This window comes from Neopelma chrysocephalum, unplaced genomic scaffold (assembly GCF_003984885.1).
Source record: "Neopelma chrysocephalum unplaced genomic scaffold, ASM398488v2 Primary Assembly neopelma1_133, whole genome shotgun sequence".
Taxonomy (NCBI): domain Eukaryota; kingdom Metazoa; phylum Chordata; class Aves; order Passeriformes; family Pipridae; genus Neopelma; species Neopelma chrysocephalum.
In genome coordinates, this window is record NW_020897795.1 from 230287 (window position 1) to 245601 (window position 15315).

At 38.6% G+C, this 15315-nt stretch overlaps 1 protein-coding gene across 2 annotated transcripts in view; it reads right to left on the reverse strand.

Annotated features, from left to right (window-relative positions):
• Positions 1–4828: 4828 nt before the first annotated feature.
• The window catches only part of USP38 (ubiquitin specific peptidase 38), a 45989-nt gene continuing 35502 nt past the window's right edge, over positions 4829–15315 (reverse strand). For both annotated transcript variants that reach the window (XM_027698889.1, XM_027698888.1), the window contains 3 exons: positions 14708–14814; positions 12265–13612; positions 4829–7787 (listed from right to left, as the gene is read on the reverse strand). In XM_027698889.1, coding sequence (XP_027554690.1) covers positions 7626–7787; positions 12265–13612; positions 14708–14814 — 1617 coding nt within the window. In that variant the 3' untranslated portion in view covers positions 4829–7625. The remainder of the gene's footprint in view (positions 7788–12264; positions 13613–14707; positions 14815–15315) is intronic.

A 15315-nucleotide genomic window follows, 5' to 3' on the forward strand; every position in this document is an offset into this window, starting at 1 on the left:
ACGGCCTTCATCTGTGACTACACTTAGGCCAGTGGTCTGGGAACAGAGGGTGTACTTCAGACCTGGTGTACTGACAGCATTTTAGTGTTTCCATACACACCTTCCACTGGAACACACCCTGTGGGAGCAGCACTATCCTTGTAGGCTGCCGTGCGAGATGACACTGACACTGCCCAGGATCCCATTCCAGGAACTGATCCCTTTTCCATGGAAACTTTTTAAACTGCTTTTAAAAAGAGATTAACTACTGAAGCCTGTCTGCTTCCTATTCCACATCCTCAGGCTCATATTGCTTATTATCCTTATACGTCTTCATTCACATCAGTCCCCAAATGGAAAACACAGCAGAGAAATTCAAATGACGGAATCATCCACCTAGTTGCTTGTTTATATTGCAGCCAATTCCCTTCCCCAAGGAATTCTGCATAGCTGCTGTTTTCATGGTCTTAGCAGTAGAAAACACCTCTTGCAGCCCTGGGATTTTGAAGCACAGCACACAACTAGCAGCTCCTACTGAAACCAAAGCATTTATTTAAAAAAAATAAAATATGATTACGCCCTTTATAACGTTAAAGCTTGATCTGTCCTTTCCCTTGGCAGTTAGCAGATTCAAGTTACTTAATCAAAGCAAAATTGAAACAGCTCAGGTCAAGAATAATTCTTCAACTAGCCTGGAGAGGACGTGGATGAAAGGGAGGTTCCCACGATTTTTATCCTCACAGGCAGTACCAAACTTAATCCTGAGACCACATAAAGGCAGCCGTTTCTAATGCCAGAGGGAGGTGTGGGCAGCCAACCAGAGGAGACTCAACTTCAAACTACATATTCTAAGGGCAACCCAAACCTTTCCCTTCCCTCTCACACAATCACCACCCAGCAGTAATTCACAGATTATTAACTGGCTTGTTAATTGGTTGAGTTTCCTAGGTATTCTTGTAGTCAAGAAAAACAACATAACCCAAAAGCCTTCTTCCAACTTCTAGTCTGGGGAAAGTTGTGGAAAAATACAGAAAAGTTGAAACCAGACTTCGAGAACCTTGTCTTTACTTACAGGCAGCCTGAATGTTTCTGTGCAATAAGTTCTGTGTTCACTGAGAACAGCTGCCTTTTAACTAACAATGATGGTCTTTACTATTTGAACAAGCTGAAGGTCATTTCATCTTCTTTGAAGATTTAAGTATCACCAATTGAGAAGACAACTCAAATGAAACATTGTCATATCTCTACAACTTAAATACACAGGAAATTCAGCTACTTTATTCTCTGGATCTAGTTGGCCCATTAAGAATTCTCTGCTCTGACTTATTTTCCATGTTTCGCGTGAGATCCTTCAAGCTGAGATTTACAGATATACAATTTCAAAAAGCCCCTCCCCACTATTTTACTAGAACATCCACCTTTCATCTGAAGTCAAACACACGAAAACTCAGGTATTTTCGGAAACCTTCCAAGGCAATTAAAAATATATATTTTGACTTCTTTATGCAGCCCAACACATGTACAGTAAAACTCATTTGCCCTATTGATTTTTCAAACTAGTATGAAATGCTATAAAAAATTTAAGCCACTTTGTAAGACTTAATAACAGGCATACTGCAAAAATTATTTCAACTGTAGTTCAGTAAAACAAACAGCATGAAAGATACAGCAAGAAAATTAAATACCTTTAGGAAACTGAGCACTAAATATTGCAATTCTTTAGAGAACATCTGAGAAAGGGCAAGTCAGTTGAAAAACAGTACTAACCTTCAGAGCCAAGTACTAACACACCCCTGTGTTTGGCAAGGGATATGCCCCCCCTCAGAATTGGAATGGCTTTGCATCTCTGCAAACCACCTAAGGCTGACACCTCTTTTCTAGTCATTTAATGCACACAGTAGGAAACAGTTCACAGCACCTAATTTTATAAGGTGCTGTGAACTGAATAAACAGGGATTCAAAACACGGTCACGCAGCATAAAGTTAATGACAACAGTCTGTATTAATGGAGTAAAAGAAACCATAATAATAAACAGGTCAGTTTTGATACCTGTCCCCATCAAGTTAAAACTCTTTTCAAGATTATACCCTAGTGAAGTGGTCTCCGAAGTCAGGTGCACGCACCCCAAGACAATCCATTTGGGTGTAAGAAGTATTTTTTGTACAATTAACAAACAAAATGTTAAATAACTTAAAAATAGCCTTTATTTCGTTTTCCTCTCAGACTTTTTCCATTTCTACTCTTGCGTATGTGCATAATATTAGAACAGTGGTACATACATAAATTATTAATAAATATACATATACTGGGTGCACACTTAGAAGTTTTTATTGATGGGGTGTGCAATCAGAAAAATTTTGGAGACCACTGGCCTCAAGGATGCAGCTGCTTGCACAATCACATATCCTGTTGCTGAGTTCATTTTTTAGTATCAGTCTGAAATACTCTCCTCAGGAGCATACTTTCAATATGCCTATGGAGATGTTTTTCCTTCAAAAGATGATGGACATAAGGACACGATGGAAATTTTAGAAAGATCAGGTTTGGAGAACACAAAGCGTTGTCAAAAAAGTATCCTTTGGTGGAATTACCATGAAGTTACGATTTCATAGCAGTGAAGTTATCATTAAAACATATGCAACTTCTACATCAGATTGGAGGCACCCTGTCACTTTTGCAGTTTGAGAGTCGCATTTCAGTTCAATACCAGCTCTTCTTCACCCCTGCACCCCCTTCCCACACACTGACTCCATGAGCACCCACACACCCACCCCCACAGAGGTGCTGGTCTGTCAGCGCAGCTTGGGGTCCCCAGATCACCCACCCTGGGCCAGGAGGTGCCACTGAGGAGCTTGGGGACTGTGCCCCTCTTGAGCTGGCACCTGAGCAGTGGCTGTTCAGGTTCCCCCCCCACAAGGCCCTCGCTGCACACAGATGCTGAGGCAGCACCCCAGGACCTCTGGCCACCCACAGATGCAGATGATGGTGAAGGTCCCCCATGGCCACCCAGCAGGGCACAGTTCACAGGCAGCAGCTGTTCTTCCCAGTTGGTGCCCGGGGAAGCCAGCCAGCAAGTATCCCAGCATTTCAGTGCATGTGGCAGCATGCTGTTCACCAAGGTGGTGTTTTATTAACATACAAAGTTGTGCATTTTGACATGTCTATTCCAGCACTTTTACAACTGATTCCTAAAAATATTACCTGCAAAAAAAGGAACAAGAAACGTGTATCCTGAGCCACATTCCTGTCTAGAACCCAGCATGCTTATAAAAAAAACCCCTTCTATTTAATAAGAAAGCAGCATATTATATTTAAAAACATTAATCTCTGCTTCACTCTGGCTAGTTTTGTTTGTTCTCTCTTTGATCTGGATGCTTTCATTCAAGCAAAAGCAAGACTCACAGTGAAGGGGGGATATGTGTGCACTTAAAATGCATGAAAAGCGTGTGTGGTAAGCCAGTGCCACACTACACATCACAGCTGGACCTCAACTCGCAGGCCAAGTCTCCAAAACCCACTTGGTAAAACACTTGCTCCAAAGTCCACACAGAACACAGTGTTGGACACAACCCAAACAGCATCCCACAAGTTTCAGTTCTCAGCTGTTCAATTTGATCCAACACCTCCATGATTTAAGAGAATACTACTCATAGCTAGGAATTCAGATTTAGGTAAGCCTATGATGACTTGAACACGAAAGCCTTGAAGACTGTCTATTTTGATCTCTTGTTTACACCACAGATCATTTGCTCACCCTTCAAAAAAGTCCAATAATTTACATTTGATTACAGCCTACTGAGGATACCAAGGGCTACAACCCATTACATCTCATTGTAGATTGTTAACCAGGGAATCAGTCTTGTGTTAGAAACTGAGCACATTTCTTTGGATCACAAACATTCCTAGATTCCACCTTCCATGACTTGATAACTTTTATGCCTCATTCCCCTAAATCAGAGACCAATACCACTCAGAACTGAGCAGTCAACCTTTGTTGTTGTTATGTCACAGTTTGGTATTCCCTTCATTTACACTTTAATCTTTGAGCTTTAAAAAGAAAACTGGCAATGTGTCAAGATGGGAAGCACAACAGAAGAGCAAAACTCTAGGAAGGGACTAGAAGGGACCTCTGGTTTATCAGGTCTAGTTGCCTTCTACTCAGACACCACTTTGCATTTCATTTCTTTCGTAGTTACACTTGGCTCTTCCTTCAAAGGAGGTCCCTGCCCAGAAGCCTGTTCCAGAATTAGTTCTAGTAATTAGGAACTTTGTTTCTAATCTAAATCTTATTTGCAGAAAGTTTATACCCACTTGCTTTTGTTCTAGCACTCTTTTAGCTCACAGCTTCTGTCCTTTGCCTGTCACTCATACAAAAAAGTAGTATTCTGACCCCATAAACAACCACACTGCTACAGATTAAAAAAAAATAAATTAGGGCTTACCCATGAAATTAAACTTCCAGAGCATGCAGAAGATAAAATATTTAACTTTCAGAGAAGGGAACAAGGAAAAAAAAAAAGGAGGAAAAAAAGCTAGTCAGAAGGTATGATTTGTTTAGTTATCCAAAAAAGCCTTCTCTCTTCATCCAGGAAAAATGGGTTTGTAGTTATTATCATCAGTTGCTACAGAGGTGACATGCACAGCAATCCACTGTAACGTTCCACATGAAAAAACTGTACAAAATGAACTGCACAGAAGAAAGTCAATACAACTCCAGTGACCATTAAAACAAAGACCAAATCACAATCTGTCTTGTTAAAAGGAAATATGATTTTAAAAGACATAGCACCCTTGAGTTTGGTCCAACAATGTATCTTTCATGAAAGGAAACAACAAAAAAACCTAAGCTTCAGAAACGGTCTTATGTACTTTATATCTTTCTATGAATTCAATTTAGAAAACAAATTAAGAATGGAGCCAAAAAGGTCAATAAACAAACCATCCAGCATTCATTCACAGGCAACAGAAATCAAAGTACCATATGTACATAGTTCTCTCATATTATGTCCAGAAGATAGAGGCATGCAACACCATTACTGTCAACAAGGAAAAAAGGTGTACATTTCAGAGCATGAAATACTTCTCCACTTCCACCAAGTTTATTGAAACCTTCCAAGTTAGGTCTGACCAATCGGCCGATACGACGGCTGTCAGGTCAGCAAACAGACTTGCAAGTAGGTATTCTGAATTTTAGAATCTACTTGTAAAACCCCAAGTAACTCCATCAGCAAAAGTCAACAAGGGGAAAGAAAGAAGTTATTTTCAGTTTAAGACATCCATCATTTTGCACCTAAACAGATCCAACCTGATTGGCATTACTCTCATATAAATTTTCCATATTTAACATCTAATTTAGAACAGGCAAACAAGGGCGTAGAAAGCCTTCTAAAGAGCTCATGAAATAAATATAGTACAACAGGTATACAAACTCATTCTGCATGTTATTTTTAGGTAGGCTACATAATTTATATTTTTACTGTGAGAACATAAAAACAAAACTGACCTTTACAAAATTATGATTTCATATAGAGTAAAACCACTTGCCTCTGCTTCTACTTCCCAGTGTTTTAAAATGAACAGTAAATTGAAACAGAGAGACAAAATACTCCCATTGTAATGCAAACAGTAGACAGCTTTTTAGTGTGTCCTCATAATCTGGGAGAGGAAAGCCAAATTAACCTGTCACATAAAACATTTTAAAACCAGAGTTAACTGGCAGAGAAGCCTAAAAGGCAATAAAAAAACCCTCTCGGACTGAAAGGATTTCAAAGCAAAGGGAGCTTTCAAGAAAACTTCGTCCAAGTACAACAAAATGAGAACGTTCCTCATGCTGGTCTCAAAACATTCCACATTTCCACAGCTGAACCCCTGGTTCAGAGACCTACAACTGAGACAGCAACGATAAGCGTAGGTCAAAGCCAAGGTATCACAAACCGTCACAACAAAGCTTGGAAAGTATTAAAAAAATCAAAGTGAGCTGCTCTGGCTTTGTTGAGCAGTAACATACGAATCTATAGTAGAGTAAATAGCATAGTTTTAGTGATAATATAAAAATAGCTTGCAAGCTAAGTTACCTTTCAGACTAAACTCCATATTTTTAAAATCATACGAACAAGATTTCATTTTCCCCAACTTATTTTATGCTTTTTAAAGCATTTCCTAAGAAATTTATTTTTATACAGTTAAGCTAAAACCTGCCAGGTCTGCATGCTTTTTAAGGATATACCTTGTCACCTAGTAGAATATAAAAACCACAGCAAAAACAGTGCAGAATTTTGTAAAAATACTTTAAAGAAATTTACACTTCACTCTAAGATTATTCAAGTTAAGAATTAATCACCAGGTTTGACAGTGTAACTCCTTTGCTTCTGTTATCCTCATTGCACATCAAAAAACAAAGTTGTTATTTCTGCCAAGACTCAAGAGTGGATCCTCCATCTCTGCTGGTCTAATGAGCAAGCAAACACTGCTCCATAGGCAGAATCATTTTGGGGCTTCTGCAGATAGAAAAAAAAAATCCTGAACTCACCAGAAACTTCTCACTACAAGCAAAACCTGAAGGCAAGACTTCAAAGGGCTCTTAGAAGCACAGCTCCTCAGCAAAGATCAATACAGGCAGCCTTTCTGCAACTTCACAAACATTGCTTTGTATTTATGACCAGTTTTTTCTTAGCAGTGCAGGCCATGAAAGTTAGAGATCACTAGGTATGCAATCTTTTTTTAATCAAAAAAATAAAGGGCAACACTTAATGCATTTCAAACTACCAGATTTTTACTTCTGAAAAGTTAAAAGCTTTCTATATATGTCTTGATTTCTAATACTGACAAAAAATAATTGACTACTAACACACTTTTCTCATTTTCTGCAGCCTCAAAGTTTGTTTTAAGTTACAGTACTGCAAGGCACATACAGAATCTCTTCCTTTCCAACACACAGCAGATATATTCCCTGAAATAATTTTAAAATCCTCAAAACAATTAAAAATGCTACAAAGTTAACAATTTCTATTTAAAAACATTGTTCCTACACAACATGCACTTTTTTGGATAACAATTTAGCAAATATGTATAAATTATTTTTTCTTCTTTTCATTTACAGTGGAAATAGACTGAATAATTTTTAACCTGGAAAGTACTGTATCATGTCACATTTAAGTTATTGCCTTCATTATAAATTGCATCATCTCTGAAAATCCACAGAGGTACTGGATTTGGAAATAAGCTGGGAGTGAGAGACTACATGACACAGTCTAGCCCATGTGAAAATGGGTTTCCACATAAAGCAATACCACCAGAGTAAGAAATGAACTTTCTTCATTCAGTGGATGAGGACAAGAGAAACTGATGTAAGTGCGTTTGTTCAGTTTAATGCAATGTCACTAGCAACTATTTAAAAATCGTAATTTTCTCTCTTTTGGGCAAGCATATCTGACTATGAAAGCAACTGAATTTTTAAGAGGTAGTTTTTCTCCATTATGCGCTTATTTATTTCAAATAAACATAACCAAAAAAACACCAACATCTGCTTTTCAACGAGGATCAAGTCTCAAAAATTGGTACAATATCTGACAAAGTTCAATATTTTATTTGCCCTCAGCAGTATTGGGTTGCTTCGGAACCAGTGTATTCCAGGTTGTCTTCATAGTCAAAAGACTAATCTACCAACGGTACTGAACCCTCCCCCTCCTCCTCCACCTGTGGGCCCACAACTTCCAGGGGGGTCGTTGTCATCAAATCCGTTGGGTCGGAAAGAGCACGAGGCTGAGGCAGCTTGAAGTGCTTGTGTTCGAGCACTAAGCTCTTGCTCCTGAAATGGAAGAATAAAGGCAATTCAAAAAACAGAAACACCCCTCCCCCCCAACCTCAAGTCCTTGAAGCAGCTTATTTCTAGTAAATTTTGAAACAGCTTTTAAAGTAACGTCATTAACTCCTGGACTCCTAAGTGTAAACAGCTTTGCTGAACTTCAAGTTGAACGTTCACAGCCAATCCAAGATGAACAATTTCATTAAACATCAGTAATTACAAGTGAAACGTACTGAAACCCATTTAAGTTTATGCTAAAACCATGTTTTATAGCAACATAGGATGTTAGTAAAAAATGAGACTGATCAAAGCTAACAAAACATGAGTTTTTGATACATCTCACATGAATTTTCATCCTAGGAATTTTAAAATGTCCTTGCTCTTGGCTGCAAAACTGAAAGGTAAAACCACTAAATCAATGTTAATTATTTAAAAGATACTTTATTTCACTCAATCAACTGCACAGACTAACAACTACTCAGATAAAATGCAAGGAGATGGACAAGCTATCTAGTTTCTATTTGTTGCAGCCTTTTAGCTTTCAAGTATTATTGCTACACTAACTGTTACTAGGTCTCTGCAAATCTCAAGCACTTCAGAAAAATCAGTCAGCTGCTGGAAAACCTACCTGCACAACTGGAAGGAACAAGAAAGCTCTGCCTCCTGCCAGATGCTTTTTCAGCTGAAAGCTCCTGAGGATTCTTAAGACATCTAAGAAGGGGATAAGCACAGGCTTCTCCCTCATTAGAGATACTACACTCTACTTTGTCTCTGGCTTAATAAACCTCGCAGCAATTTTTTGGTTTTAGTATCCCATTCTCAAACTGGCCAACAGCTTCAAAAATAGAGGGAGAGAAGGCAGATGTCGGGCTCTGGAAGACTAACAGGAAAAAGACAGTGGACCTGTACAAGCTTTACTCCTTTAGGAAACAAACTGAAAGTATTCAGGCACTAAGGCTCACAAGAACACCCTCCTTCGCGTGACACTTCATCACTACACACCTCTCCAAGGCTATGGGAGCAAACTTTAAACAGGGTTTTAGTAATTATACAGGTCACCTTGAATTGTTCCTTTTCTTCTCCACCTCCTGGTGAAAGAAAGGAACAGAGCCAAGAACCTGGAAGTTTGACTGTATTGTACCACCACAAAAGCACTAAACTTACATCTTGTCCATGTAAGGTAATGGCCCATCTTCGCGAACGAAGATTTGGGGAAAGGTCTTTTACCTTTCCAGCCTGCGCAATGGATTTTTTAGGTGAGACACAGCCTGCGCTGAACTGAGCCCACCCTTTAATCCTAAGGTTCATCTGCCGGGGCCAAGCAAGCTTGGACAATGGCAGTGAGGTCCTCAGGACGTAGGTTTGTTTAGAGTGTCCTTCTCATAGATGGATGGCCACACAGGGCTAACGACCTCCATCAGGCCAGGAGACCGGGATTTGAACCCGTGGTCGCAGCAGTGAAAGTCCTGCACGCTAACCACTAGGCCACCAGGGGTCTCTATCTTGTCCATGTACAGGTGCTAAAAATGGTCCTTGTCGACTATTACTTTAAATTACTTGGCCCTCTTCAAAAAATACAGCCTAAGTTTGAAACTGTTTTACACTACTACAGACTGAAATGCATACTCATTTCTAAAATTATGTAAGGTATTTGGAGGACACTGTCTACACTGGCAATATTCCTCAAAAACAGTACTATGATATCTCCAGCCATAGGTGGGGATTCGTAGGCAACATCTGGCTAACTATATGACATATTGCAAACTAAGTAAATTTACTGGGAATAACAAGGGAATATGAAGAACTCACTTCTAGTATTAGAAATCAACCAAACATTTTGATTAAAAGAGCAGACCTTGTACAAATAGCCTGTTAAGTTGAAAAAAAAACCCAATGCCAAGCTGTTTAGCTTAGAACAAAATTTCTTCTCAAAACCAGTGAGAAACTCACTACACTGTATCTGGGCTGGTTTTTATTTTTTTTGTTAAAATATTTCAGAAAAATGTTAGTTTTAATGCAGCACAGCACCAAACAAACAAAAAAAAAGAAGTAGCTTTCCATCCTCTCTCCTTCACTTTCATCCCTCCAGAGAACTGTTTTCTGGCAACTTTATCCCTCTTAAACCCCAGTAGTTGAATTTTCCCTAACAAACCGAACCATAAAAGAACATAAGCATTAACAATAGGTTTGAAGCTACATTAAAAAAAAATCTTAAAATTATAGATTAAAAGAACACTACAGTATTACAGATAAGATTTTTTTTTTTTGCCAGGTTTAGGCAGAAACACAATTTATTTTTATTGCCTTAGTGCAGTTACTGACTTATGTGCAAGGGTTGACTCGCACAGCTCTGGTGAAACCCATGATGTTCGGTACAGAGTTTGACTGAGCTGCAAGCACAGCTTGTGACAACCACTTGGAAATGCTCTTCAGAAGCAACCATAATGCACTGAGAACAGAATAAACCTCAGTTATGATCTCAGCTTCACTGCTAAGTGCATGAAGAGTTTTCCATAATGGATGGAAGGTCTCTCTTTATATGCAAACACACGCAAGAGAAACATGGAGCAGTGATCAAATCAAACTATTAAAGTTTCTTGGCAAGTATTAGTATTTAAAAACCATGCACTATTTGTGTATTCAATGCTAAAAGTGAATTATTTAGTAGTTCAACATCTTCCATGCTTTATTCCTGCTCAGCAGTTTGTGATAAACGAGCATTTTTCTTTCATCTCTCGACACATATTGACTTAATGAATATTAACCCACAATAAATTGTTCTAATATAGCACACAGCACTGACATTTTTACAAACAATAACCTTGTTTCTAAAAAAACCCAAATGTTGCATGGCTTCCAGATGATTATATTTATGTCAACAAATACTAAATCAGGTAAATAAAACTTGATAGTCAATACAGTTCTCCGGACTGAGAATAAAGAAGAGTATCCCCCCTGCTTTCCACTTGTTCCCAGAATGGATTTTTTAATTTGTTTTAAATGGAGTGGGGGCTACCCCCATTGCATGTTTAGTTACTTAAAGTGAAAACATCTTAGTTTACCATGCGGTAAACTCATATGTAACAGCAAAACAAAAGCAGTAAGCTAGAGAATTTTTCTAACCTTTTTTCTAAAAAAACTTAAGGCTTTCTCAAGGAGAGAAAAGCAGATTCTTAACTTAGTAGTAAATTACTAATTTGGAACTCTGAACCAAAAGAAAAATGTGAGGTCTCAGAATTACCATAATCTAATTCAGTGAATCACACTATTAGCATTAACTTGAGAAAAACAGTAACTGAGCACTTCTAATGTGCCTCAATTAAAATGAGAAAAGGACAGGAGCTCAGCAACCCTGAGATTACTAAAGCACTACAAAGCAAGCCAATACTGAAGAATACAGAACTGAAAGGTGGGTAAAATATAATAAATTAGAAACAAACAAACGAACCCCTCTAAAACCCAAACAAAAACAATATAGTTGGAAAATTATTTCTCATTTTGAGATTAAAAAAGGAAAAAAATACAAATAGGACAAGGAGTAATGGTTTTAAACTAAAAGAGAGTAGTTAGACTACAAGTTAGGAATAAATTTCTTACAATGAGGGTGATAAAGCACTAGAACAGGTTGTTCAGAGAGCTGGTAGATGACTCATCCCTGGAAACATTCAAGGCCAAAGCACGATGGGGCTTTGAGTAACCTGGTCTAGTTGAAGATAGCCTTACTCATGGCAGGGGGGTTGGACTAGATGACCTTTAAAAGGTCCCTTCCAACCCAAACTACTCTGTGATTCCACAGTCAAAGATTGCTGCTACAGAGGCCAAGAGAAAGTCAAGAGGAGATGTGGCACATAAGCAAAGACAGTCAGGGCACAAATGCTTTAACCACACAGTTTGCAAATGGCAGCAGAGTTAAAATTTAAACTCTTAGTCCTCTTGTTCATGTTTGTAAAATACCAGCAAACAGAAAGGAGACTACAGCTAGGGGAAGTTCTGGCATCAACAGGCAGTGCGCAGCTGGCAGTGCTGGTCCCACACAGGGATACCGAATAGGCAGCAAAGGGAAAATGGAATCTAGTCACCAGCATTCATTCAGTTGTTCTAGAATTTGGGTAAGCACAGCTGTGTAAGTAAAACTTCACTACAAATGAAAATGCACTATTAAGGGCATCACTTAGAAGTTTCTAATGGAAGTTTCAGCCCTTTGAAGCCTCTCCTGTCGAGGTCGTTTAACCACTTGTAATTCCATACAAGCATCTCCACTAAAAATTTAAACTGAAATGAGTTTATGCCATTTTCCTGGACGTTTCCCATCTAATAGTGACAACCTTACCATCAAACCTGTCCAGCAAAATCATGAAGCCAGGCTGGTGATTTATAAGGTTAATATACCAGAATACTTAAAAGCTAACTTGTTTGTTCCTTTAGATTGCCTCTTGTGAGGCATAAGACCATCACCCTTCACACAAAACTTTCGTCTTACCTGCAAGTACAGTTTGTTATCTTTTGTAATTGCATCCATGAGGTCCTTTTGTAAAGGAGGGTCTCCGTTTACCCAGAGTCCATTTGCCGGATTGGTGTTGAAGCCACAGGTGCTATTTTGCTTTTTGTAAAATAGAACATAAGCAGTGTCCTTTGGAAATCTACTGGTAATTTTCTGGACTGACTGAAATGAGGTAAATGTCACTCTGCTGTCATTGAACAGAAACCATTCTCTTGGCATCTCAGTGTCCAGCTCATTTTCTACGACAGTACAAGGACTCTCCTCCGTCAACAACTTATCCTGAGGAGAAACTAAAGAAAGAGCTGTAGACTGGTGGCAGAGCCCTGAAGGCCCTGACCCAGTAACATTTCTAGCATAGGAATAGTAATGTCCACTTTCAGAGGATACACCAGAATGCACCACCACAGAACTTAGCACGTAGGGCACCAGTTGTGGGCAGGTCACTTCATCAGCACCCGAGGGCTTCAGTTTTTTAGCAAGATTTTCTCCAGTATCAGAAATCTCAACACCAACAGACCAACTTCCCGAAACTACTGCTAGAGGGGATGCTATGCTTTTGACTGGCAGTTCCAAAACAAGTGGTAGAGACACATTGTCCAAGATTTTGCGCCTTATATGACACTTTGGATCATATGAAAATCTCAAAAGAGTGAGAATGAGGTATTCAGGTTCCTCAATGATTTGCATAGTTTTCTCAGCATTCTGTAGAGAGGCACACTTTTCACAATAATACTTATTGTCTCCACTAAGGATCTCAGGTGCCAGAAAATAATTGAGTAAGTCTGTAACTGACAGGGTACTTTTACCTACTAGAGTCTGAGACATATCCCTATTACTCTGAACTTGCTTGAGTTCAGAAATTGTGGTGTTCTCAGAGTTTGGCTCAGCAGAAAAATCTTCTATGGTTCCTTCATTCATTATCGTGTCACATCCACGATTTACATCCAAATTATTGAGAGGTGTTTCTGCAGCAGGACTAGTTGCTAAAGTGTTAGTTTGCACCACATAGTCATCCTTCACTTCAGAACGTTCCATACATTTTGGGCCATTCTCCAAGGAAGTTGGAGGACAGAAAGCCAGAGAGAGATCTGTGAAAGCCTCTTCCTTTTGAGACATACTCTTGCAGTTCAAACAGCATATGGTAGTCTTCAATTTTCCTCCAAACATCTTCTCTATCAGAGTTCTTTCTTCACTTTCCATACAAGGTGCTTCAGCAAATACTTGTGTTTTATGGACAGCTTCTTGTGCCTGTGACTCTTCATTCATTATACTTTCAGAACTCTTTGCTGAAGACAATGCTTTCAAAGTTCTCTCTTCTTCATGCAGCCTGAACACAAAGAAAAATAAATCCAAGTAACTGGGCTACTTTCCAATCAAATATTGCTGCACTATTTCAGACTTTTTTTCTCAGCTTTGCTAAAAATTATAGATGGTTAAGTGGCTAGAAGTGTCTTACACTAAAAAAAGCTGTTGGTTATTTTTTATACAAGCAAGCTGAACCACAGAGGTCTGTGCTATCCAAGAGTATGAGAGGCACAAATGCATTTAGTGTGGGTTTTATTATATATAACAGAACACAATGGATATATTGAAAGAACTGGCAAGTATTAAAAAAACTAACAATGTTTTTATTATTTACCATTACATTATCTTAATAAATCTGCTCTCCAGTTGACTGGTTCTGTATGTCAGATTTTATAAGAGAATAAGCAGCTATTTATCTACTGCCAGACTATTTCCAAAGAAAAGGTCAAGATTCTGTAGCCAGGAAAGTTAAGAAACTACAGCAAGAAAAAAACGAACCAAAAAAGAAACCCAAAACGGGGGAAAAAAAAAAAGAGAACACTATTTCACTATTGAGATAAACTTCTGAAGAAGTGTAATCTGTCATAAAGCAGCAACGCTTAAGCCGCATCTCAGTAAGCCAAAAATAAAGAGGGCTACTAATAAATTTTGGTATGTTTGTTTTATTTCTGCCACAGTTAATTTGCTTGCTTATTAAACTGGTTATAAATGCATGTGCATTTCTGTGACTTATGGGACCTGTATGAAACATAGCTGTCTCCATCAACACGAAATTCCAGGAGCACAAACTGCTTTCAGCAGCCACACTAATTTTACAACAGGACCACGACTCTAAACATAATACCCATGTTTGCATTTGTAAAAGTGGCACATTGTTACCACTATAACCTGTTTTCAATTATGTGGATACTAGATGGCATCCAGACTTTACCACAGATTAAGTCCATGAAGAAAAGCAGTTCACAGGCCATACAGAAAACCAGAGAAAGACAGGAATGAGGCTGACAATTCCTGATCCTCACTCAAGCAGTGGAACTGTTACACAACTGCTCCTAAGAGTTCAACACTGTGTGCTAAGACTGTACATTCATTCCCATTAATGGCACAATACCCATACCTGTCTAGCAGGAATCTGAGATATTCTGAGCAATCCTGCTGGGATCGAGGGGTGAACCATGGTGGCCTGGAAGCTTCAAAGAAAATTCTAGGAGCATATGCCTCCCTCTGTTCATGTAAGAGAAACACAGGCAAGGTCACATAAGAACTTCAAAAATTGGTTATATTACTTTAATATTGATCACTGAACTTTGGACTACATTATCCTAGAGTAACTGAATGAAACACATGGTACACAAACATTTAAGCAACTTAATCATACAAAGGGAGAGCCATTAATTTTGTAGCAATCAACTCCAGTACAAAGATAAAAACAGTTGATTCTGCAGGCAAATATTAAACGTGTAGTGAATGTAAACCAGATATTATGCATAATAGCAGCTACTGTTCTTGCTGATGAGTTAAAAAACCTGTTTTCTTTCTTCAGAACACCAGTATTTCAAAAGTACAAGTTATTTTTAAACTGATCCAGCCTCACCCCCTTCACAAGTTCGTTGTTATTATTCAAAGAGAAAGAAGCGTCTTATGTCTTTCTAGCATTAACAGAATGTTCTGAGCATTTCATAAAGTTCACTTTAGAATTCAAACTACAACAAAATTTGGTGTAAA